This window comes from Pavona decussata, unplaced genomic scaffold (assembly GCF_977016875.1).
Source record: "Pavona decussata unplaced genomic scaffold, jaPavDecu1.1 SCAFFOLD_223, whole genome shotgun sequence".
Lineage (NCBI taxonomy): Eukaryota > Metazoa > Cnidaria > Anthozoa > Scleractinia > Agariciidae > Pavona > Pavona decussata.
The window spans coordinates 3,742,709-3,769,151 of NW_028145628.1; the positions used below are offsets into that span (position 1 = coordinate 3,742,709).

The window sequence follows — 26,443 nt, forward strand, 5'->3', positions numbered from 1 at the left end:
AATTTGATGCCGGGACACGATGGAAGTCGATTGACTGTGCTAAGGTTTTCGTCCGGAGAGAACAGGTAAATTAAGCTGCTTTTATTTCTTCTATGAACTATTGTCGACTAGATTATTTCTTAGTAAGTTCATTCATTTTTAGCCGGCTGTCGTTGCAGCGACGATCGTATATAGAGGTCTATTATAATGTCTTGTGATTGTTTATCTGTGACCAGACAGTTTCCTCGTTCGCACGAGCATTTCACTTCACTTCACTTCACTTTATTTATTTTTGCCACTTTTCTTACTTACATCAATTGAATCTACAGTTACTTGTTTAGTAGCAGGATGATCTCAGCAAGCTTGTAAGAGCTTTTCAGTGGAGATCACCCTCAGCACTCTGTTGCAATAGGAAATAGTTTACCACAGATTGAAGCAAAACCAGAGCCTAAATTTATTTTCGTTTGTTCAACTAAGGAGGAAAAACGCCCGTGTACAATGGTGCTATATTTTTAATAGCCATACATGGAAAATATCGTTGTCTGCAACGCCTCCCTTTACCTCCCGTGAGGGGACACGCTTCGGCAAGTGCTGATTACGCACGCGCAAGGTCAAGGAGGAAGTGACGGTTTCAGCATAGCGTATAGTGTGTCGTCTTTCCGCAGCTGCTGACATGCCACAAGGAAATGAGAGATTTAACTGTAAGAGAAAGCATAGGGGTGGTGATAGCCTGATTCTCAGACGGTACAGGTCGCTCGCGGCCACACACTCTCTCCCTCGGGGAATGGGGAGAGTGTGTGGTCGCGAGTGACCAGGACCGTCTGAGAATCAGGCTAGGGAGATGACGGAGCAAAACAGGTTTGATCATCCTTGAGCAATGGATACAGATGCTAACAACCAAACTTGAACCTCAAATGCCATCTAAACACCGAGTGGTGAATTCCAGCGTCCTAACAGAGTCTATTGCTAATAATAATAATACGTCATTGAGTTGTTTCCAGGAATGTCCATGCACCAAAACACTCCCCCTCCCGCACTGCAAACAAGGAGTTGCAAGGAACCAAGCTCCGAGTACTTCAAAGAATATTTAATTAAGGCTTGCCCAAACTTCGTTCCTATTTTAGGTTAAACTACGTCATTTTCCAAACCTGGTCTCTTAAGTCTGTTTATAAAGAGGAATGTTTTATTTTACCTCCTTTGCTTTCTGTTTCGTTTGGTGATGAACATTTATACACTATCGTGGTATCTTTCATACCTAATCTCAGATCAAAATGGCAAAATTTGTGAACCAATCTTTACCATAACGTCTCAAACACCACCATTCGTTGGAGCAGCACATGCCTATTTAGCACATGGATAGGAGGGGACCTCCCCCGGGGGGCGTTTCAATAGGACAGTTTCTTATACAAAGATAAATAATTTCACTTTCACTTCACAAAATCGAGCCTCCGTTAATGTAATGACATGAGTTAATCATTTAGGACGAGAAATCAATGTGGCCATCTAGCTCTAGCGAAGAGAGCAGATCCAGTGAATATCCATGTATACAAAGCCCTGTTCAGCTTATCAGCCAAAGAATAAGGTCATTATAATTATCGTCCCCAGATCGATCATAATCGAGTTGGAGAACAGAATATTGACATGTGCTAGATGCGGCGCGTTCTCGTACGCGTCCTCAGAGAGGCTTTTAAACGCGTAAGCAAATAGTCGGGACAATTATTTTAAACAATTTTACCAGGTTCGCGCATTCTCGTTTCCAGTATCTTCGCCGTTACGTTAGAAATAAGTAGAGGCTCTGCTGTCTCTGGGTTTAGAGTAGTGTGTATAAGGTGGAATGTCTATTTATCGCCGAATCAATGGAAAATCTTGGACTGATAGGTAGGTTGGAATACTCAGTTCAGTGTTAAGACACTATTAATACAGAGACTCGATTGAAGCGGGCAGATATCGATGCGTTCACATCAGAATGAAAGAGTAACGTTATAGATAATTTATAGCAAATATCTCGTGCGTGTCGGTTTATATATAATACAAGTACATACAAACTCCGATTTCAATCAGTTTATTTTGTTTTAGGTCATTTCAATTTATGATTTTCTGTACTCCGCAGAAGATAATCGAATCCACAAACAAGTGTGAGATAGATTTTCTTATTTAATCGCGTAAGCGCTTGTGTCAGGCCAAGGTAACTGAGATAGCTGTAATATATGTTAAATAATCAGCTTTATTTTTCACTGAAAATGGTCAGTAGTTGTAGCAAAGTTTTCGTTTAGCTCACACCCGGCGTGTTTAAAAGTGATGTGAAAAACTTGAAATGTGCAATAATGGAGAATACAAAGAAGAACATCTCACTCTATAGGCAACATTTTGTTCGGTTTACAGAGAAATAATAGTTGGATAATGATGCGGCGGTAAAGCTGAGTGTATATGGAACTAATGAACGGCCCACAAATAAACGTTAGGAACCAATATGAAGCACCAGTTTGATGCATCTAAAATTAAGCCTGGTACAACATATGATTCACAATAAAATCCTCGACGTTTTGCCAGCGTGTACTGATTGAAAGTCGGTTAATTGATTTCCGCTAGATTCTCATGATTCCTTCTTTGGCTATTTTAAAGTTGTTATTCTTAAGTTTTCTCGATCGAGTAGCTTGTTAAATTTTTTTAATTTTAGACGTTTTCGCTCGTTTTAAGTTAGTCACGGTTGTCTAACCTAAGGAAAAGGAGAGCGTTTGGAAGCACATTGGGTATGTTAATTTCTCTAAAGAAAATTAAAATAAATTCTGTACAGATTTATATTTATATTTAACCAATTTATATTTGTACCAAGCTACTTTGTGGATAAACGCAAGCCAAATTTTTTATTATTATTTTTCTTGTAGACAACTGTTACTCGTTCATTCAAATTCTTACTCAAGACCATGAAGCTTCGACTTTTTTATTATTCTTAATTCAAACCACGCTGAGTGGAAAACTTTGTTACTAAGCTACATTCGGCCAAGAAAAGCATTTTCTTCGCCTTCGGCTCGTTTTACGGCCAGTTGTCCAAAGTGATAAGCCTTCAAATCCTTCTTTATGTTTTTATTTCATCTACTTCCAGTCGTTATCTTAATTTTTCTTAAACGGAAGATTATCTCCATTGACTTTTGAACAAGTTGATAATTCCACTTGTTCGCAGTGGGATGTTCGATGAAAATAAAATTTCCAAGTAATTGTGATTCCCCGCACGATTGAAATAACAAATTGCGTTTCTCAGACATTCCCGGCATTCTCCCCGCGCCGAACAGTTGATTCAGCTGGCATGGCAACCAGAGGGTCTTTACTTAGTTGCTCTCTGATTGGCCAAGGCCATAATACAACAGGTTATCTTATTCACTTGCGAAAGTGTCATCAATATTTTAGGCAAAACAGCGCATGAATTTGCACTTTCACGGTTGAAGTAAAAGGAGATAACTTTGGAAGGGACTGTGAATAATATGGAAGATAAGTTTGGATATTTTGACATAAACGTTTGAATATTTTGTTCCTATGGAAGATATATCAGGTAAGGTAAAAATCATATTTTATAATATTTATCAAGACTGACTGGAAGATACGGATGGTAATTGTATGAGACTAATATTCGATACTAACTGTATCTTGAGGAAATTCGGTTTAGCGAGCTATATATTTTTACATTGTACGGTTGAGTTTTTTATGAACAGCGCCGAAGTAAAATTAAATTTATTTAAGACCGTTATTGTTGAAAAAACGTACATCATGCCTTTCAACGAATTCAAGATTCTTGGCAGCTGCGGCCACTTGTTTAACTACGATTTTTCGCAAATTACTTTGTTTTCAACTGTGTGGGGAGAATCCTTTACAGTGGAAAATATTACGGAACTTGAAATGCGCCGATTTCTACTTCGCTGTGTCAGATTATTGAAGAACAACCGTCAAATATTAATCCCTGCTCTCTCTTCCTCCTACCGGTTTTTGTTATCGCTAGAATCACGTCCGCTCTCATTCAATTTACCGAATTTAAATTACATGGTAATGTACTTCAGGACATGAGGAAACGCGTGCGTTATTTTGAAGATTAAACCTTCACCTTGCAGCGCAAATACTTAGGACTATAACATTTCAGTCAATTATTTTACTATAAATATATCCATGTATCCATTACCTCAGCGCCTATTGCGATCATTCAAGTCTCGGTTTGAACGATTCAGCGTGTTATCAATCGAAAGCAACAAACTAATATGCAAATTTAACAGGTTGGTAAGGCCACGTTTGTTTTGAGGGTAAACATTGCTGATGAAAAACTCCTTGGATGGATAACGTTGGAAGTGATAGCCTCATGTTCAGTGTCTGAAAGACTCTCGTTTAGAAACTAATGTCCATTCTCTGTGCCAGCTTGATATATTCTTTTAAACTAGGATTTTTCCCTCTTAATTAAAACAATTAAATTCGGTGACGAAAAAATAAACGAGAGTTTAAATAAATACATCAGTTATTATTGAGAGTTTCAAGTCAGTAAATTTTCGTTAGCAACGCCTAGAGCTGTAACTAGGCCAAAATAATTAACAGCATAAAACAATACAGCGAAACCACAGTTTCTGTGAAGACTCTTCTTTTTCTAAATATATGTGACATATTTAGAAAAAGAAGTATTTAAAAAAAATTGCGTTGGCTTTGGTATGCGGTAGTAAGAACCCACCCTTGTTTACAGAAGAATAAAAATTAGATCATTGATATGTCAAGATATTTTGGCGTGAGTTAGGTGAAGATAGGGTAGGCAATACTGGAAAATTCCATTATTTACTTACAAGTAGCTGAAATAAAACGGGTGTGTACAAGCTGACATTAACTTCACCTTGGGCATCACATGAAATAAGCTATCTATTCTCGAAGACCCAGAGGGAGATATATTGGGGGGGGGGGGGGGGGGCGGGAGGGTTGGAGGAAGAGAAAAGAGAAACGGGCGAGAGAAAAAAATCCCCAGGGAGAAGAGAGGTCGGGAAGAAATCTTTTTCTTTTCAACTTTTCTTTGCCCATTTTTCCCATGGCATTTTTAGCTTTACTCGCCCTCATAGAATACCGTGTTCCTTATTCAACTGCCTTTTTTATCATCTCAAAAGTGCGCCTTCCAATTCCGTTTGCTATAACCCTGTTCAGTGACCCAATGTTTCTTTTTTAGTGTTTACGCTGTTAATTCGGTGCATTCGGAAACTGATAAAACACAACCAGCTAAGAAACAAAGAGCTGGTGGGCATCTTTTTTGTTAGTACATTCCATGTGGTTGTATTAAGAATATGACCCTCTGCTTTTCTCGCCCCGGGTCTTCCATTAATTATGCGCTCTGTCCTAACCGGCTCATGGACATTACCAACAACGAAATACGTATAAGAGAACACTAATTTATTTCGACATTAACCCGCTTGGCGTATGCGACATACGTATTTTCGTATTTTACATATTAGTCACACGGAAATTATAGTGCATCCGGTGAACATGTTGTGTGGTATGTCGTCCAATCATATCACGTAAGCGAAAGATGATTTTTATGTAAATGGGTTCAAATATACTTCGTCGTGTCAAAATATACTTCGTCAAGTTTCCCTAAATTACACTTCTCTTCATCTAAATAAATTAATTCCTGGTAATTTGCAGGGTTATATTTACCTTTTTGTTCGTGTATCCGAAATAACAACTTCCTTTTATTCGAAATGAATATATTAAATTGAGGTTTCAATATCGACTGAAAAAAAATTAAAACCCAATTTGCGTGTTCGCGAACCTTGTTCTGACGCTGATAAAGGAAACCAATATCACATCACTGACGGGCTTCTGTTAGGTCAAGCAAGAGCGAATCTTTGGCAGCCAAGTTGAGATTTATCATTGTTGATTTTACCGTTTTACAAGAGCAGTTAACAATGGGCGACAGCAAAGGTAAGGGGTTTTAAAAAAAACGGTTGTCGTCGAAACTTTGTTGAAAACACACATCTCAAAATTACGGATCGATGGTGAGTACTATGAGATCTACAATACAGTGAATCATTATATCACGGTCGATTTACCTTCAAGTTAAAGCTCTTTTAGTTTCTTTATGAATCAAGAATTCTTGTTTCGGTTTTCAAGTTACCATTTGTAGTAAACAACAAATGTTTTCCCAAAAAGGTAACTTCGTAACTTGGCCAGTTTGACGTATGAAGGAGGACAAGCGAGAAACACGTTATGTTGATGTTATATCAGTGTCGGTCTTACACTATAGTAAAATGCCTGAATACTGCTTTCTGTCCAAGCTTCAAGTCTCTCCTCGGTCCTCATTAGTGAACTTTGTTCCTAAAGCCAACGGAACAAAGAAAATTCATCTCCATTTTTGTAGCCTGACAGACGGAACTCTCTCGTTTTCTCTATTTTTCTAAAAATAGGTTATGTTATGGCGGTGCATCGATCTTGAATACTCAAAAGTGGAAAATGGTTCATTGCGACGTTTGTTGATTTTAAGTCACGGCAGTCGCCAGATTTCACTTTATGTTTTCGTTAAACATCACCGAAGGACAGAAAGTGCCAGATTAAACTACACCCGCAGCTGTGAAGAAGAAAAAAGGTCAATTTTTTTGGTCATTAGAATAATTTGCCGAACTAACACGCCATTGGCCGAGTGAGAGCCGACAATGATCTGTCAAATTATTCCTTCGGGGCAATGTTTCATTTTCGAAAATATTCTCGATCACGAGGTGTTATCATATGACCTTAAGACTGCTAGGAAACGTTAAAGCTCACTTTATTTTGAAATTGGAGCCAGACGGCTGAAATATTCCATCAATCGACTCTTCGGCGAGGAGCCAAGGTGTATAATGAGACATGAAGTGATTCATTCTCAAATGAATATCCATTCATAGCTATTTTAATGAAGTCACCTGGAGTTGATGGTCGTATAAATCGCAAATTTTAAGTAAGTACTGCGAGTATTTCTATTGTATAGCGGCTGAAACTCTGCCATCAATTATAGAGTCATAAATAGGGCTACGGCCTCCGAATGTTGGGAAATTGTGCGATCAATACCGGTTTAAACATATCCGACGTTGCAATGCTTCAGTAATTTTCATGTGTTCGTCGATATTGATTTTCCCAGGGAAGATTCACATAGATAAATTCCCTTAAAAATTAATTTGTGGATAATGTAGGATAGGTAGCTTTTACTAATATGTTATTTTACTGTTTATTCAGCAGAAGACCGTGATAGAGCCAAAATGCAAAGCTACAGAAGCGTAGAACAGCTTGAGGCTCTGAGCCGTAAGTATTAGAATGCATTGAGAATGCTAATCGCTGCCTATTCACTTCTAGAAGGATGGACGATAGAATAATTAAATAAGCATTTCATCTCAGTTTGTTTTCGAAGTTTTGCGCAAAAGTTTTGAAGTTATTTCCGGTATTTTAAGGGTCGCTTTTAGTGCAAAATAATAGCCGATTACGACCATGGCAATGTAAATTAATAGGTTACATGAGTGAATTACTGAATTGGTTTTGTTTACAAAGTTCTTTGCAATTATACATTTACTTTTCTGAAAGGAAATATTAAAAATGGTAAACTTTTGCAACAGCTAGACAAAGCTTAATTGAAATTTTCAAAATTCAAATCTACAGCTGATTTTCTCACGTTCATTTTTTTGAGGTTATGATCTTTTTGTAAGCGAAGCTAATTAAGCGTGTTTTTAATATTGCTCATCAAAATGTCTTTGTGTTTTCTTAGCTTCTACTGGCGGTCACACGATCAAGGACCATGAAACGGTAAATAATGTTCACTGTTGTGTTCCCTTAATAAAACTTGCTTAACTGTTTTTAATATAATAAAAAATGGTATCAGAAGTTTTGTACTAAAATTTTCGATCATGTATACGGGAATGCACTTTTTGTATATACAAGCCAGCCAGTTATAATTTACGTACTTACAATTTATTTAAATTACAGGGTAATTGTTTTTTTTATATATGTAAGATTTCTCAATTCGTAATGATTAGTTTTCGTCTTGAACCTACTCGTAAGTTGTAAGTAAGTAAGTTTGTAAGTTACACTGATTCAAGTTTCAAGTTCAACTGAGTTTCTTTATGTCCACATACCAAAATTACAAATGTTTGGAGGTGTGTAAACGAAAACCCATGGGGTTAAAAAGAGGTAACGCAACTAATTTCATACTTAACAAAAGATATCATGAATTTATAATAATCTTAGCTGGCGAACATAAATGGAAATAAGCAAACAAAGGTTATATTAGCAAAGTGAAATGAATAAACAAATAAATAAGTAGTGAAAAAAGAAAAGAAAACATAACTATACAGGAAGTCAGGAAGTCACTCTCAGGCTTAGGATGTTAGCAGATATTCTTTTAGATCTTTTCTAAAACTTTGAAGAGATGCTGCATTCTTGATGTTTAGAGATATTTGGTTCCAAAAATCAGCAGCAGCATATCTAACACTGAATTTGCCGTACTGATTAGTTCTAGGTCGCGGTATAAACTGACACATTTTGATTCGTTCTCGAACGTGTGTGGTAATGGTGGAAATTGCTAGTGTTTGCATCAGAATTCTTTAAACCTCAAGAAATGAATGGAGTTGCAATTCGCGGCAGAAGCAAGCCTTTGAAATTTCGAAATTAGGATTGTTTAACGGGGGTAAACTTTTGCCAAATGCCACGAAGTCTAAATACTACATGTTCACTTTATAGGGTTAATCTTGGAAACAACATACTACTGAAAGTGCACGGGTAAAATCTTGAAGGTTTTAAAGCAAGTGACTTACTATTTTACGCCGCCATTTTGAATTAAGAGAGCGCCCTAAGACAAAGGTTTCAGGGTTTTCGCTTTAGGAAGGCTGTTTGTAAATTAATTACATTCTTTATAAATTTACCACTTCATTCTTTACAGTTAATTCAAGAGCTGAAGAAAGAGAACTTTGATTTAAAACTTCGACTGTATATGGAACAGAAGGAGAGAGAGGTGGGTGGTTTGAGCTCAGCCATTTCTGAAGTAGTATTCGAAATATAAAATGATCAGTCGACTTCTCAAGTTCATCATTTGTCTAGCTACAGTAATTTGTTCCAAATGTAGGAGTTGAATCTCGGTAATGTTAAAGATCCATTTACACATTAGACATATGCTGCAACTTTACTGCAATTTTACCCGGGTAAAGTTGCGGCTTCAAAGCGCACGTGTAAACCAGCTGTGATTTCAGCGCGCGATCGATATCATCCCATGCATGTTTCCTAAGAAATTCTGCTAATTTGCATGTTTCTTTGCACATTTGCAATTACAAACATCTTCGAAGTCCTGCGACGATAAATAGCGTTAAGTCGCCTGTAGTTTACATACGCGATTTAAAACTTTAACTCACCTAGAACGTGAAAAAGTATTTAAAAAAGTGCAAAAAAAGTGAGTTGTATTAAGAAATTGCTAAAAAATCGCACGAGGCTTTAGACTACTTCCGAGAGCTTATCCCCCCTTGTCAAAAGGAAAAGATGATAAGGTTCGCGCATGTGCGCGCATGCGCATTCCAGAGCAACGTTTATGTTAGCTATGCCATAATCAGATGTTCTCTTTGCTATATTCACATTTTACAGAGAGTAACTGAGGACTTCAAACAAAAAATCATCATTTTGGAAAGCGATCTCACAGAAGCCCTGGACGAACTCAGCGACGCACTTGAAAGGGAGAAAGATTTCGAAGCTTGCTTGGAAAGCTCGCAGCTCCGAGAGAAAGCACTAGTCAACAAACAGCGTCGGATAGAGGAAACTTGCAGAGAGCAGGAAAATGAAATTAATTTTCTTACCCTAACAAAGACAAAAGAGAAGCCGAGTGACAGACCAACTACATCAGACGCAGAAACCATGACGGATTTCCCGTTTTATATGGAAAGGGCGGTGGACGTAGGGGAGTTTAATGAAAACAGAGCTTTCAGTGATGTTGATTTGAAAGACTCTGCTGCAGAGAGCCCGAGTCCTATGCAAACAGATGCCAGACCCGAAGGAGTGGATCTGTTAAACACGGGAACTCTTTTGAGGAAGAAGAACGAGATAATGAGAGAAGCCAAGCGAAGGCGTACAGCAAAGTCTAAAAAGGGACAACGAAGAGATTACAGCCGAGAAAGGTACAACTACGATTTGGACTATCCCGAGAAGACCCGAGCACGCGCCGAAAAGAAGTCGCTTTTCCGGAGATTGTGTTGCTGTGTTAAAGAGCAAAGTGCCGAGTATGAAGTGGACGCTGATCAGGACAAAACCAGAGTACGCTATCATAGATAGTGATGGATTTAAAAGTGGAGATGTTAGCTGCGCGGGGTTGTTCCCAGGTATTTTGGTAGTGTTACCAACGGTTGTCACCGAGAAAGCAATTAGCTTAAGATATGAAGCGCAGCTTTGCAAAGCTGACTAATTGAACAGGGAATAATTTAGTACAGAACGAAATTTCATTCTATAGTCTCGAGGCTAGTATAAATAAGTGACCTTTTAAAAGACTGACTTTTTAGCGAGTTAGAAGAAATTTGTAGAAACTCACACAGTAGTAATAATAATCCTTTCGGAAAAGATACGATAAAACAAAGCAAATAGATCAGAAGACGCTATCGGATCGACCACGCCATTCAATATTAGCTGAGTAAAAGTTAGTTTCTTTTTTTGTATCTTCTACGTTATTTTTTAGAGCCATTCAAAATTTTCTCCGTATATGAAGTAGTCTAGCATACTCCAGGCGATTTCAAGTCCGGGTAAATGAACTGCAGTACGTGACAACATCAACTTTTTTGTACTCGATGAAGAAAACCTGTTTCGAGGGCTGGCTGTATGAGGGGAAATCACCAAATGGCAACGTACGGAAAGCTAGATTTATCGGAACCCTGACACATGTTACCTGTTCCCTTACTTCATACTTGTCTGCAAGAGGAAAAATCACCAAGAAACTAGATTAGGGCAAGTGCTTCGCCTTTTATTTGCCTCCGATAACTTACACACCTTAACAAGTTAGAACTGCCTCAGTCTTAGTTGACATGCACTGTTCAGTTCAATTCACTTTTTGTAATACTTTGTTGAACCTTCTCTCTGGGTCTCTAGCGCCTCTAAAGGAACACTGGCTCACATCCTCGTCGATACATAACACGAATTTACACTGCGTCAGTTTACAATCTTCACTCGTACACAAGGAGACCTGCAGTTTAATAAGGTTTTCATACATTATAAGAATACGGGTTTCATTCATTCTCGTTCATTCATTCCAATACGAGATGAAAACTTCGTACGGAGTTGGCGTGTTAATTTTTATTCATCAACAAAACTAATGAAACAGAAAAAGGAATGTGGAACAGTCATAGGACGTCTACAGGTAAACTTGACGTTTTCGTATGGAAACGATAGCCTCGATCCGGTGCAGCTACGGGAGTGAACCTCGTTTTCATTCGAGATTTATGACCGGTGTAGCGAAACCAGGAAAATCTAGCACAGGTTTACAAGGCAACGTGTAAACACTCCTGGGGGACATAAAACAATACCTTAGTCACTAAAGGCACTATATAATCATGTAACCTTCCCTAACGACAACTCCATTGACATTGCATTCAGATGCTAGTCAGTAGTGCAAAAATACAAGGTTAGACACACCTCGATGCGACGTCCCAAGAGCAGGTTCACCATAGAAAAATTAAAACAACGATATTGCATATACTTAAGGAATCAAACAAATAGATTTGTCATAAGGTATTTTTTATTAGCAGCCTCGCCTAGTGCCTTGATTTTTTCAAGGCCTTTATACATAAATTTTTACTAAATACATGATACATATTTAAAACCAAGAAAGGTTTTTATTCAATGAAAAACTGTACAAGTATCATTAAGCCATGGGTAAAATGAATAAAATTTTTGCTTTGTACATATAAGGTAATTTAAAATAAATTTATGAAGAAACCGCCAAACGTTTTGGAGATCTTTCCATTATTAACCGGGCTTCACCGAAGAAACTTTTCTACAGGTATTGACTTGACGTAGATGCAACTGTTGAGACTGTTCATAGAATCCTGAGAGTAGTACTATTCCACGTGGTACTATTAGTTTAATGTCGTTTTTAAAAACAGAAGCTTTTAGCTCTAACACTTGGAAACGAAAGAATTAAGTTTAATGATGCTATTTGCGGCATAACTTAGGAAATGCTTCAGCGACAGTGTATACACAGCGACGAAAGAAAGTAGCTAGATGGACGACAAATATAATATGTTAACGGCTGTCAGCTGCAAACATCCGCCACAGGGAAAAGATGATTGTCTCTCTCCTCGTCTTTTAAAGGTTCGATGGACCGACGGCAGAGGATATCTTTGTCTTTGTAGTATAACCTTTTGTAGAACAAGAAAAAACGCTAAGTTAAAACAGGCATGACTGTAGTTTTTGGTAAATTGAGTAAGAAAGACTGCAGTTAGGTTGCGGTTACAGTGCGATCGCATCTCTTTCTAATCGGCGTCTTAAAATTATCTGAGACAATCTGTCCTAAATGAAAAGACCGATATTGTACAAACACTTTGATCATCATTTGTTTATCGAACCAAACAAAAATATCGGCACGCTAGTTTTGAAATCAGATTGTTATGCACTGTAACTACAGCCAAAGACAACTCACCCACCCCATACCCCTTCGCGTTCCCACGCAGCAACTAATTTTCACGCGCGTTCCCCCTACGTTCCAATTGTATCCCTACTGAACTGGTGTGCACCTGTTTTATAAAATGATTATTATATAAGAAGTTTTCTTCCTCAATGACAAGGCGCCATTGCCTGGAAGGCTTTTGCGACATAACAAATTTTGCAAGGCCGCACATAAAAAGTAACGCATTAGTGAGGTAAATTTCGAGCGGTGACAAACTCTATACTGAAGGACAGCCATGCTCGCGTGACGATATTGAAGGCATTTTTTTTATTATTATTGTGCAAGAAACTAATCTTTCCGTAGGCCGAAAAATAAAACTTTACAATCATTCTCTTAAACTGACTGAAGGGAAGGTCGCGCTTTCTCCAAAGGATTCTTTCGCGTCCTCAATATAAATTACAGTATTTACGACCCACTAACCTGAAATCGTGCCCTTTGAGCCTCGTAAATTTCTCGTGCTCTTGATCAGGTATTGGCACCTTATTCTTCTCCAGCAGCCAGCCCTCTTTTTCAAAAGGTCCCGGATGAAAGCCCCAGTTCTCCTCCTCCGACTGATCCCTTGTGATCGGTACTAACTTCCCCGTTTTCCTCGCGGGGGTATCAACGTTCGGATTAGCGACCACACCAAGCGATGGAATTTCTTCTATCGTAAGACCAGCTCGCGAAAGCGAGAATTTTTTGGGTGGGTTTTTCATAAGTCCTTCCAGCTTGGCGAGCTGGTTAGAGGCTTTGGGACCTCTGTCCCTGAGTTCAGTTTCCGGTAGACAGCGATGTGTGCGAAATATTACGTCATCTACAACAATTCTTTCCCGCCATTGACGCGTGGATTTCAAAGCTGCTTCGTATTGTTCTTGTTCTTTAGTATCGCCGGCCGCGTGAACAGAGAGAACTGGGTTCTTGTCGAAGAACGGGGGTGGTACAGAGAGTAAGTTCAAATCACTGTCGCGGTAAGCCCATGGAAAGTTTTCACTGAAACAAAATAAAACCGTTAAGAAAGTTTGATTTCAAGTAACTAGTATCCCTCTTTAATAATTTCGACGCCTGGCAATTTCAAGTCTGAAATGTAAGCAGTCTATCAGCATATCCGGTTGTACTCTTCGTGGGTGGAGGCGAAGGACATTCTGTCGCATGCGCTCATAGGGTAGTTAGAGCTCAACTGCAGACTAGGCGATTCACCCACGCACGAGCTTGAAGCATCAAAAGAAAGTGGATGAAGGGAAAGGAGTGAGAAATGGACTGTATTCACAGGCTAGATGAGTGGTTAGTGGAAAAAGGGCAGAGTCGTGACTACCGGTTTTAGCAACACATCATGGTTTGTTTAGTATACGTAACACAGGTCTATTCTAACTGAAGAGCAGAGATGGCGCTATGTATCTATATGGCGAGGCTCGGTTCTGAAGTCCTTGGAGTTGAGTTGGTTTCGGGTTCTAGCTTGGCCTTCTCCGAAGATTTTTTGTTTGAGCAATCTGGATCTGGTTTCCTTTTTTTTCTTTTTTTCTTTTTTTTTTTTTTTGCCCAAATTAGTATTTCTAAATTCTAATGCCGTTTAAAGGATGCGAGTAAAAATCATCAGCGGGTGGTGTGGTATATATCACTCATCAGGAATTCTCGACATCCTCGGGTTCTAGTGGTCATCCTCTATAGTTAACACTCAACAAGATATGGAAGTAGAACACTAAGCAAACTTACCGATCTACCGTAGGTTTTAGGATGTTGGCGTGCAAAATGTTTTCTTTCCAGGGCTGCAAAAGAAAAGAACAGAATTAATAGTTTGTTTATCCTGCAGGATCACTTAGGAACAACAAGTTTATCTTCAAACCTAATTCTCGTATCAGAAAGTGTTTGTTTCTTCTATGGGATATTCCGAGCTTTTGCATTAATTTCAGTTGTATTGTACACGACTGAAAATCGAGGTGTACTAAGCGATCCTTAAGTTTTCAGTTTGTAAAATACTACTTAGTTTCCCTACCTTTTGAAGTTCATCCATCCGAGCAGAATCGGGTTTCTTAGGATGTACATTAGAGATTAGCGATGTCTTTTTTCCGGGGAAAATAAATCCTTTATCAGTCCTCCATAGTTCTTTAGACTCCATGAGTTCTTGCCTCTTCACAGTCTCTGGATGGACGGGGAGGACTGTGGCCGAGTTATACTGAGGACAGTACGTGAAACGACGATCATTATCCTACGAGATAAAACAAACAAACGAAGAGAAAAGCTTGAGGATTCACCAACTACAACCTCCTTTTACCCAAAACAACATTTGTGATAAATTTATTAAATACCCTTGGTCAAAGAAAATGTGGGTTGCTAACCAATTAGGGTAGAAAAATTCCTCGACTTTTCTGTGACGAAAAAACAATTTTCACTGATAAGAAAATATAACTTTAGCACATCGTATTCAAGACATCTCTAGTAAAAAACTATCCCGAAATTATTTACAAGTGATTAAAATATAAAACGTTATTGTAGAAGCTACTTTTTTTGTGTCAGGATAAAAATTACAAACACCATTTGATTCATAGATATTTTTGAAATGATATTATATCTTGTCAACAATAAAAAGTCTAAGTGGGAGGCCAAACTTTGTTTTTGTTTAGAATTTAGAATTTCCCTGACTAATAAAAATCCGCTGATTTGTACAAGACCTCGGAAAAATAGATTTTCCCTGATTTTAAACTGGGCCCGGTTGTTAAATGTTTTCAAGAGCTAATTTTAAGCTAATGGTTAAGAAAAGTCTAAGGCAAAACTAAAGGATAAAAATCTTTTGGAAGAATCTTTATTGATTACTAATTAAACTTGAATTAAAGTTTATGTTAACCCAGGATTAGCTTAACAACTGGGCCCTGATCGCGCAGACTCTGTTAACATTGAATTCTCCAATCGCACATTGTGCCAGTATTAAAAAAAAGAAAAGTAACGAACAGATAATCAAAACAAACAATCAAACAAAAACAAAACCTTTTAAAGCAAACGATTTTATCTCCAGACTATTTATTTATTTATTCATCACAAAGGTCACTCACTCAATGCTAAGTATTTTGAACTGCACTTGAAACCTAACCCTAAAATACAAAATAAATAAAGAACTGATACTGCAGCCTCAAAACCCCCTTGAAGAGTCAGACAGGGCCACCTCTCAAGGGAGGCGGTTTCATTCAGACACACTCCCTAGGAAAATACTTATTGTTTTTAATAAAAACAGACCTTTTCTAGAACTTCTCTGAGTTTTTCTTTCGCTAGTTCGGTAGAGTTGAGCGTTTGTATGCTGTAGTTATGTGCTGTCTGTTGATGTAGGTCCGCCATATCAATAGCAATGGTGTGCGGTCTTCTCTTAGGCTCAGTTGTTTGGGTCTTCAACTGAAATGAAAGGTAATTGGTAAGTAACTGTAGTGACTGAAGTATCATCTGGTAAATATGGCTACACCACAACCAAATACACAATACAATGAATGCAAAAAACGCAATCAAAATCAGTCAACACGAACCAATGACACCAAGCGCGCGAAAATTTACAACTGTGCCAGGCGAGGAAAAAGCGTTAGTTACATGTATTTGTACGCTCAAATGAAAGCCGCTCTTAACAGACAATTCTTTTGGAAAAGTAAACAAGTCTTTATTGTCAAGAGTCACTGAAATCCGGCTCTTTTTTTGATTCTAATAGGTTGCTTAGTTGGGCGGGTTCGTTGGGGTTCGGCGAAGCCGCGAAAACGCACGACTACGCCGCGAGAAAACGAAAACGAGCAGCGACACCGCGAGAAGAATGAGCTCGTCTTTGTCTGCCGCTCGTTTTCGCGGCTCTGCCGCGGGCCACCAAACCCCAACAAAACCACAAGCTACGCATGATGCTAAACGGCTAACTTACAATGTTCTCTCTGATGAAGTCATGCCTCAGCATCGTTTGTTCTCGTTCCTTTAGTAACGCTACGTAATCCGAGTTGTAAAGGGACAAAGGCGTCCATGGCCGTGTAGTCCTGGGTCTAGGCTCCTCCAGACGGTTACCTGAGCCACCCTCTTCAATTTCTGATCCACTGCTGGACTCCAGCTCTGAAAGGAACAAAACTAATCAGCTTATTTAAGGAAAAACGGGGGTTTTTTTAGTGAAAAACAACAACAACAACAATAACTGCTGATGTGAAAAAGCAAATGTTTGACGGAAGCAACAAAATACCGCTTAAGTTAAAAAAGAAGAGTTTAGTTTGGAAAATGGGGAATAATAGCAAGATTCTGATTTACATGCGAACACTGATAAGTATATAGTTATGCTGCGTTGAAGTTAGTCCTTAAAGAATTGTTCTGCGTTAGCGCTATGAATGAACAGAACTCTTTCTACCACATAAAATTAATGAATAGACCTTCTTCCTTGCACAAAAGATGACAGCCAGCAAAATGGAGCCTGTAAACAGGAGAGAAGCACGGGGTATCGCTAAAAGTTATCTCAGTGTCTCAAAACAAGAGTTTAGGAGGAGGTGGAATGACTATGGCAGCTTTTCGTCATTTAACATGACATGACGAATCTTCAAACCCAGCATTACCACAGTGAATTGACAAATCAAAGTCATCTCAATGTGACGGACATAAATGGCACAAAGAAGTCATAAATACACCTCAGACAAAATCTTCAAGAGTAAGTTAGTGTTCAACGTAAATTGAAACATGGAACTCCAGAGATGAAATAAGGGCCCAGGAGATGAGAAGACTTTAGAACTCCACAAGATCCGCCAAGAAACAAGCACAGAAGAAATAGAAGATCTGAAAGATGGAACGTTTAACAAGAGAATGAGTTGTTAAAGGCTTGTAAGCAATATAAATAAAGAAAGCCTACGAAGAGGCCCTTTAGTGGGAAGAGGAAGGAAGAAAAAATGGCGAATAGATGCCAGAGGACAGCTATGAAAATGCAGCACCACAGTGATTTATTGAAAGTATGACACAGCGAATCAAATAAAAGAAAAGTTACTAGGGAGAGAAAAAGTTGAAAATCAACAGAAATTAGTAAGAAGTGAAAAACTTATCAAGAAGAAATCAAAAGCACAGAGAATGTAAACGATTCGTTGTGTTCCACTTTAAAAATTCACATGGAATTTGTTCTTTATCAAAATAAGAACCAGTTCTGTGTTACAATATTTAGAAAAATAATGTAGTGAAACCAGGGCAAATTGAAATCAAAGACTGATAGGTTTTAGAAAAACAGCTCACCTCCAAAATCTTCAGCGGTTAGCGGTACTCCAAACTCTCGGCTCATAGATACGACCATTTCAGCGGACGGAAACAAGTCGTTACGAGAGACTTCACGGAGCTTTGTGAGTTTTAACATCTGCAAGAAAAATGTAATATCATATTAAAACAAAGCTGTAAATATAATGGAAAAGGTATCTTCACTGAACATTGTCCAAGTACACTCAACTGAAGACGAGTTGAAACTGAAGACTGGGTTACACAAGGAAACAACTTCGTTCCCAGGACTTTTCCAACGAGGTCGACAAGGAAGCGTTTTGTACAACTCGACTGCCAGTGAAATTGTGATACAACTTAGATCTTTCCTCGTGGGGCATACATGTACCTGACAACGGACATTTCACAAGAGCGGCGTAAGAACGACGTAAAGGAGAGGAATGAAGAAGCCATTCGATTATTCGTGGAAATTCTAACTTTACACTGGTAAAGTTGAGATTTACACATCAACTGTACAACTCTGAGGAGCAGGAGTCATTATTGGGAATAATTGTCCTAGAGCATACCACGGTTTTATTCAGTTGGCAGTCTGACAGCCCGACGGAATCCCTATTTTCGTGGAAACTTTACGTGAACTTTTCAACCGTTATTGAAGGACACATTTACAAGGCTAACACTTTTATATTTACGATATTTTTCGTTATTTGTGTTGTCTTTGTTGTTTTCTTTTTTTCGGAGGGGTGGGGTGGGGAAAGTCATGGTACTTACCTGGTCTAGTTTTGCCAGCGCTTCAAAGCAGGGTTTAGGTACCAGATCCCTCACGTACAGCAGTGGATTCTGGACTATGAGCTCAAGCGGCTCATGGAGTCGGACTCGGCACAAGTCCACATCGAGTGCCGCATACAGCCTCTCGTGGAACTGCAGGTCAGAGTTGTAGAGAACGTTGAATTTGGTGATATCTATTGGAGAATAACCAACTGGTTAAAAGAGTCTATAGGCCTTTTCCGAGTTGCTGTGAACCTCATTATGAAAGCGAGGCTAAGTGCAAAAGCTTTTCATATGAAAATTAGTTTTGTTTGCATATGAATGAAAACTAATTTTTATAATAAAAACTTTGCACTTAGCCTCACTTTCATAATGAGGTTCACAGCAACTCGGAAATGGCCTAAAGCATCAAGATAAATTAAAAACCAATACACACCTCTTACCAATCGAGAAAACGAGGTTAGTAAGATATTTATAACTCTAAGGTTAATCGGGAGTGCTGGAAAGCAAACTTTCAAATTTAGTGGGCTGTACAGTGAAATACGGCCCGCAAAATTGACCAATCACACCGCGCATACTAACTGAGAGATGTAATAACGTTCCTTATTCTTTACTGAAGAAAGTAACGCTATCATTTTGATGAGTGTCCCAAACAGCATTCCAACTGGATCTCTCTGAATGACCCAAATTGTATAATATAGGTTGCAATAAGACTCAATAATCAAAAATTAATTTCACTTACTTGTGTTTTCGAAAAATGTGAAAGAAAACTGTACTGTCTTTTCCAGTGTGCATGGCCGACAGTTTTGAAGGAACTTCTGAGAAAATTCCATGAAAAAAAAAAATTCCTTCGCCGTTGAAGACTGGACCCCGTTCCCATACGAAGGAGTTTCTCTGAAAAGCACACGTCTGTGCTATAGTTGCACTATGCTGTGCATTTTCCCATTATCCCAAGATCTTGGTTGCAGTTCTTTTTTTCTTTCAGCGCTAGTCTAGTTGATTCGTTACTTTACTTACGTATATTTTGACGGGTTTGGTAAGAAATTATATCATAGTTGTGAGTTTTATAGAATTTTTTCATTCTCAATTTTTTATCTACCCCAACCCCTGACCTCTTACCTTCCTCCTGTGGTCTGGGGAGATTTTGCCACAGTCTTCTGATGCCCTTGTTAGCCAGACCCTCTAAAACAAACATGTGATATTGTCCATCGAGCACCTGAAATCCTGTGATGATGTCAAGTGTTTTGTTCTTTCTCTGATCCCTGAAAATAAAACGTATCCCTGACATCAGTTGGGTATAGAAGCTTTCTTAGCGGAAACATCGTTTCACCATTATGGTGAACATTGAGCTTCCTTTATACAACGGTACATCACACAGGGTTGCCATTTCCCAGGACGATAAAAATTCGCTGACTTTTCCTTGAATTTTTACCGACCAAAAACAGATTTTCACTGACCAATACAGCAGTAGAAGACAAATTCCTCGCCAATTAATGAAAGCAATTTTTTTTACCTTGAAAAAACAAAAAAACAAAAACAAAAACAAAAAAAAATAAACAAACAAAAACAAAAACAAAAACCGTTTTTCCCTGACTTTTCCTGACCGTGGCAACCCTATCAGATGATATGACCTTATAGTTGTTGCCACGGATTTTGTTATACCATAAAGGAAAAGTCAGCGTTTTATTGTAGTATCAATTTTAGCTTTTCAGACTTTGTATCTTAACATAGTACATGCAGATCTGTGCTCTTCCAGGCCAGAACCATAAGCAACTCATAGTTACCACCGTTTTTCCAAGCTTGACACGGGTAGCATGTTTTCATATTCAATTTTGATCGTCTTTCTGCACTATTGCGACCTTATCCATCACATTTGTTTTAAAAATTAGTAAGTTCACTTACCTTGACAGTTTGTAGGTAGACAGAGCTGCCTCGATCACGTGTTGTGGTAGAGTGTCTAGTTCCAGTGCCCCAGCATTGACCGCTGTAATCTCAGACTGCAGTTTCCGAAGGAACGGCGCATTCTTGTACTCAAACACATAAATAACTCGACCGAATGGGCACTGTGGAAGGAAAGCACATACTAGTTGGAGGGCCAACTTTGAGGCAGTTACGTCAATGGGCGAGGGTGGGGAAAATGGAGATTATTAGGGCGTGGCAATAGCTGACAATATATAAGCTGACATAATTTTTTGGTTGGATGCTACTTTCAGGATCTTCTAGGAATTTTGCGCTTTCAGCAAAACAAAGGAAGAGAGTTCATGTTCTTGAATCTTCCTCGTGATTAATCCAACTCGTTTGATTTGACAATTAAAAGGAGCCAAAATATTCAGGAGCTAAATTCGCACAGACAGCGTTCCAATTTAAAAAGAGCGGGAAATTCTCCGAAGAACATGATAGGTAACAATCTCCATAAAACTTAGGGCGGAGTTGTGGGACATACAGTTGTATTCTCTGTTTTCTGAAAAATGAATACTGTTGCCCGGTAACGAAAAATATCCAAATAGCCAAAGTAAAAGAATCGAAAATTTACTTATATTCTGATTTTGGAATATCCGGATTGTTCCAAGAAAACGCGGCTTAGAATTTGGTCACTTAGTGCAATGCTGTTTGGAGGGGCCGACAAGGAAATTCATGATAAAGCATGTATAACGGACATGCAGAGACACTTTCTTACGTATAAAATATTTTGTTACATGACGTTGCCCTTGCCATCTGCGCTGCCGTTGTGTATGGTGCCTTAATCTGTCCTTACTTCCATTTCCTAATCACGTTTGAACCTCTCACCTCATCTACTTGCTTGATGACCGCTGGTTCAGAGCCCTGCTCAGCATTTAGAGGATAAGCCAGATCAACTTTAATCTTCAGTTCACTGCCGCACTCCAAATAGTTGGCAACTGGCATAGGTTTGTCCTCTGAAAAACGCCGGAAGAGAAACAGTTAGAAATTGAGCAAATACCTGAAAAGCTTTCCAAAAGAATGTAATTCCTGTTGTTCTGACGATTCTATCTGGCAGATCTACAAACGGAATAATATTCAATTCATTCTCAAAACAGTTCTAATAACTCCCAAAAGACAAAGAATACCGTCCATTCTGTGTATTCCATTTTCGTCACAATAGTCACAAAAGAACACACTGTAAGGTAAAGCGCTTAAGGGGGCTAGTTTCTAAAGAAACTGCTGTGCTGCATCTGTGGGGAGTAGAAACGAATGTTTGGTTTATCAACAGAGTTGATAACTAAAGGGAAATTGGCCACTGTAAAGAGATTCAAGTGCTTTTGTTTTGAGCGGAGCGTTTGCCCTTCGTCAAAGCTGAGCAAGGAATTGTGGGTTTTATGTGGTTTAAAAGCTACGCTATTGGTGGGAGCATGATGACGTGAAAAACAAGAATAAGTTAGTCGAATGAAAAGCGTTCGTTAATTCCGCCAATTTGGAAGATGAGTTTTTGTTGCAAACTTGCGGGTTTCTGTGTTACCATGAAGAAATGAAATGCCAGAGACTGCCATGTGTTTGTTGTCGAGCAGCTTGATTAGATACATCGTTGTCATTTCTTTCAACGCCTCGAAGATGTTCGCAAACTCGGACGCCTAGTACCTCGTTTAAAACGTACCTGGACCATCCACATTTCCTGGGTGTCCCACAATAGGTCCATCTGGTTTCTGTAGTCCTGAGTGAGTGTCTGGCAGAGGACAGCAGTGGATTGGAGACCTGAGGTGCAGGTATTTCTGTCCAAGTAACAGGCCGGACAGATCAAACTTAGCCACACCATAAGGATCCCACGGCTTGCCACGGCTTGAAAAAGGGTTGTGAGTGGTACGACGACCTAACAGGAAACAAAAAGAATCAGATTTAGGATAAATACCACAGACTTCCGAGGGAAACAGATTGAAATGTCTATTATGCATGGATAAACGTGAAAACAAAAAGTGCACACTGTACAATAAGCACCACACGTGATTATTATTACAGATGAAGTAAAAATGTGGTCATACTACATGATAATCATAATTTTGCGAATTTTTTGTTTATTTGGCCTATTTGGGAGTCAAGTTACTTTTAGGGTACGTGTTACTTACAGACCTTTCTGAGATGGGTTTTCTGTTTAATGCTTAGAGCTAGAGTTTAATGCTATGATAATAACAACAGGTGTCTCGGAGCTCTTTCGAACCTCTCGTTAATTTTTCCAAGCCCTTCAGCCGTTCACCTCAAGCCACTCTTTTTTTTTTTTCAGCCTTACTTGGCCATCCGTTTTTCATCTATTTAGTAGCCATACATTTTGCCGTTCGAACTGGTATGCATTAGTGTATGTCACTGGACCAGGTTATCACCAAGCAAAATTGTCTTCAAGGCTAGGGTCACTGTTTGTTGTTTGGTTTATCAACAGAGATGGTAACTAAACGTAAATTTCAAGACCACTGTAAAGAGATTCAAGTGCTGACGTTTCGAGTGTTAGTCCTTCGTTTTCGTCTGACAAAAGGCTAATGCTCCAAACGTCAGCACTTGAATCTCTTTACGTTGGCCAATTTACCGTTAGTTATCAACTCTGTTGATGAACCAAACATTCGTTTCTACTCCCCATCTATGCAGCATCGCAGACTTCTTTAGAAACTAACCGCCTTATCACTGTTTCTATTGTTTGTATAAGTGTATTGTCAGCCAATCCTGTGAGGCATTCCAAGAGCTTACAGCAGCAAAAGAACATTCTCATACCTGCCACCAGACTGACATTATTGATCATCTCATCCTCTGGATTCTCGCCAAACAAGCTCGGTTTGGGTTTCTTCTGCTCTATTTTACCCTCCCTGTCATGGACCTCAATTTGGAACTGGGGCCCCTGCAGATACTCTGCAAGGCCCCGTTTGTCTAATGTACCCAGAAGGACCACATTTACATCCTCCCAAAAAACATCGCTGCCTTGCTGTCGGCCTGCACTCTCATGTAAAGGTTGTTTATAGAACTGATATGAAACATAAACAGGTTTGCATCTGTAATAAAGAGAAAATATACTCAGCATACTAGTGTGAAGGGAATTTTCCCACATGGTTTCTGCTTGTATTCCTCATGGTTCTAGCCTCTTGCCCATCACTCAAATAGTTACTGATGACCATACTGTTAACCTAAATATCAACATGTATTTTCCTCCCACCATTCCCTTATGTTTTTAAGTGGTCCTAGTTAGGAGAATTTAATTTTGTTTTGGCATCAAAGCAATATTTATTTTTGGTGATCATTTTCTTTATTCTCCAAACCTGTATGTTTGATCAAGTAGTGATATTGTGAGGAGAAATTAGATGTAAGTCACTATTAGGGGCTTAAAGGTTTAACAATTTATTGCCAGCTGTTAAAACCACACAATGAGCAATCCGTGGGATCACATGGTATTTGACCATTGCTCTCTCTAACACTCTCATAGACATTATGTGTATATACAAAAATAAAACAATGATGATGATGATACTTCAATGTACAGAAATCAGGCTGTTTGATCAGCATCTGTCAGACAAGTAAACTCAGCCATTTTGGTGAAGTGGTTGTCACAGGAAGTGGCTCTTTGCAAAGATTTGAGTCTACAGTGTATTTACTTATAAATAAGCACAGCACTACATGTAACATCCATTGAGTTTAATCTACATATAGACAAGTAAAACTCTTTACCTCTCTCTTAGCCCCATATATGATATTGGTTTGTTTGGAAGATCATGAGCTGAGGACACTCTGATAACCATTGGATTTAACTCACGCTTCTGAATCTCCGACAACAGATCATTATCAAGTGACACTGAAAGCAACATCTCCTCAATATTTCCTGTAGGTTTGCCTAATTTAGTGGTGTTTGATTTTGCACCAGAGAAAAACTTGTACATCTTCACACAGAGAGTTGCTGTTCCATGGATTTTGGTGTGCGCTGCTGCTAACGCAAGGTCTTTCTTGGAACCTTTCGTTGTCTTCTTTTCTATAAAAATAAATAAATGAATAAATAAATAAATAAATAAATAAATAAAAAAACACAATTTAACATGATTCATTATGTTCACTATAATAACAACGAGTGTCACAGGTGCTTATATTCAAGGAAAGAGCCTTTTGCAACAGTTGTTAATCTGATGCTTGCTAGCTATAAAATGTTCTGCACACATACATACATGTAGCCCATCCGGAAGGGCCATCCATACAATTTTTCATAGACCTTAATTCCCCAGCATAAAGGTAAAAACAATCTGATATTAATACCTATTTCAAAGCAAAAAATTAATTGGCTAAAAATCCTTAACACAAACATAGCACAGACCTACTAACCATCAGTTCCATCAGACCACATCATTAGTAAGGGGGTGTTTACATGATACCGGCACGACTTTCATTCCAGTTCACTCCAGTTCCCTCTTGTGGCTCTGTATTCATTTACATGATACCAGCACAAAATCTTGTACCGGAGCGAGTCATACGGGTGCGAGTTCACCCCGGTAACTGTACCAGGGCGAGATTTTCATTCCAGTACGAAAACTCATCCCGATGTCATGTAAATGTGGTACGGCTGTTCGCTCCGGCATGAAACCACTCTCCTTGGAGTCTAGAACGGAGTCTTCGATATCCTATCCAATATGGCGTCACCTGGGCGTCACAATCACATCGGTCGAAATAAAGTGTCCATTCATGTAAACACGGTATGAAATCACAATGTCATACCGGTATCAAACTCGCACCGGGGCGAGTTTTCACATGTAAACACCCCCTAGAATGACTTAATGTGGCACCAAACCAGCTCCCAGTTGGCTTGATGGCTCAGGTAGAGGAGTAATGCACAGAGACTGATGGGTTGGAATCCCATTCAAGCCTGGATTTTTTCAGGCTTTCTTTTCACAACTGCTTTATAAGTTGCGTAAATGATTTAGAGGGTCTTTCTTCATCTATATCAAACATCAAACTTAAATGAACATAATTGTGTACTGACTTACTAATATTGGAACAAATGCAGTGCTACTTACTTTCTTTGTGTGATACTGAATCCTTGTATGATGATGAAGCCTTACGTGATAGTGCTCCCATTTCCTTCTGTGATTGTAATTGCCGTTGTCGCTGCTCTGCACTCTGGAGGTCAGCTTCAGTGGCTGGTGGAGAGACTCCAGCCAGCGTTGCTACGCGACTAAACTGAGGAACATCCTGGTCATCAACACGAACCTGAACTTTTACGATGCTTGCAAAACCAGTGGCAGTTGATGGACTTGTTGTTAAAGACAGTGAGCGAAATGTCTGTTGAAAAGGCATTATAGCAAAACAATGATTACAACAGTTAAGGATTTTATTTTAACAGCCAGGAGATCTTGAGGAAGGGCCTAGGTAAAATGATTGGCCTGTTGGCCAAAAGGTATTTTGGAATCCACAATTCTGGATGTACTCCAGACCCTTTCTTAATCCTGCTCCACTCAGGCCTCTGTCACTGTTTCTCATACAAGGGTAAACCCTTTTGCTGAAGACAAAGATGGAATTGTCACAGAATGGACTCATTTTGCCAGTTATTCTAAATAATGTGAAAGAGCAACTCCAGGAAAATTCATTGCAGAATGAAATGGTACACTAAGGGATGTAATAGTTTAAAATCAAACGTTCACTGCTTACCGATGGCGCAGTTAAGGCCCTGTTTGCTTCAGAAATAGATCCTACATGTACACCTCCAAGTTCATGCAAAGCAGTCTGGGTATGCAGCTTTGACTCTGCAGAGTGATCTTTTCCTGTAGAAGTTATGAATGTTGTAGAACAAATTAGCTACATTGCAAAAAGCTAAATTACACAATCAAAAGATGATTTACCATAGCAATTCAAACATTTACGTTTCTTGTCGGTAAGCAAAAAGAATGCACTGTCCGA

General features: G+C 38.9%; 2 protein-coding genes across 12 annotated transcripts in view; one reads left to right on the forward strand and one right to left on the reverse strand.

The window, feature by feature from the left end:
* On the forward strand, nt 1-11,921 carry LOC146459239 (uncharacterized). 11 transcript variants are annotated; one of them, XR_014858064.1, is made up of 6 exons: nt 1,821-1,857; nt 7,198-7,263; nt 7,721-7,758; nt 8,891-8,962; nt 9,583-10,615; nt 10,661-11,921. XR_014858064.1 is itself a non-coding variant. In XM_085089969.1 (5 exons), the coding sequence occupies exons 2-5, from the start codon at nt 7,221-7,223 to the stop codon at nt 10,261-10,263; spliced, it is 834 nt and encodes a 277-aa protein (XP_084946095.1). In that variant the 5' UTR covers nt 1-65; nt 7,201-7,220; the 3' UTR covers nt 10,264-11,921. The 11 variants fall into 11 exon arrangements, 10 of the variants coding, with proteins under 10 accessions (XP_084946095.1, XP_084946098.1, XP_084946088.1 ...); XM_085089969.1 differs by lacking the exon at nt 1,821-1,857 and adding an exon at nt 1-65 and having other exon boundaries at nt 7,201-7,263; nt 9,583-11,921; XM_085089972.1 differs by lacking the exon at nt 1,821-1,857 and adding an exon at nt 26-65 and having other exon boundaries at nt 9,583-11,921.
* Nucleotides 11,696-26,443, reverse strand: part of LOC146459240 (uncharacterized) — a 17,374-nt gene continuing 2,626 nt past the window's right edge. The window contains exons 4-19 of the mRNA XM_085089955.1: nt 26,195-26,307; nt 25,564-25,828; nt 24,233-24,530; nt 23,288-23,562; nt 22,188-22,400; nt 21,365-21,492; nt 20,480-20,640; nt 19,697-19,839; nt 18,581-18,771; nt 17,837-17,954; nt 16,506-16,687; nt 15,848-16,000; nt 14,613-14,825; nt 14,333-14,385; nt 13,064-13,612; nt 11,696-12,335 (exon numbers count right to left, since the gene is read on the reverse strand). Coding sequence (XP_084946081.1) covers nt 12,230-12,335; nt 13,064-13,612; nt 14,333-14,385; nt 14,613-14,825; nt 15,848-16,000; nt 16,506-16,687; nt 17,837-17,954; nt 18,581-18,771; nt 19,697-19,839; nt 20,480-20,640; nt 21,365-21,492; nt 22,188-22,400; nt 23,288-23,562; nt 24,233-24,530; nt 25,564-25,828; nt 26,195-26,307 — 3,161 coding nt within the window. The 3' untranslated portion in view covers nt 11,696-12,229. The remainder of the gene's footprint in view (nt 12,336-13,063; nt 13,613-14,332; nt 14,386-14,612; nt 14,826-15,847; nt 16,001-16,505; nt 16,688-17,836; nt 17,955-18,580; nt 18,772-19,696; nt 19,840-20,479; nt 20,641-21,364; nt 21,493-22,187; nt 22,401-23,287; nt 23,563-24,232; nt 24,531-25,563; nt 25,829-26,194; nt 26,308-26,443) is intronic.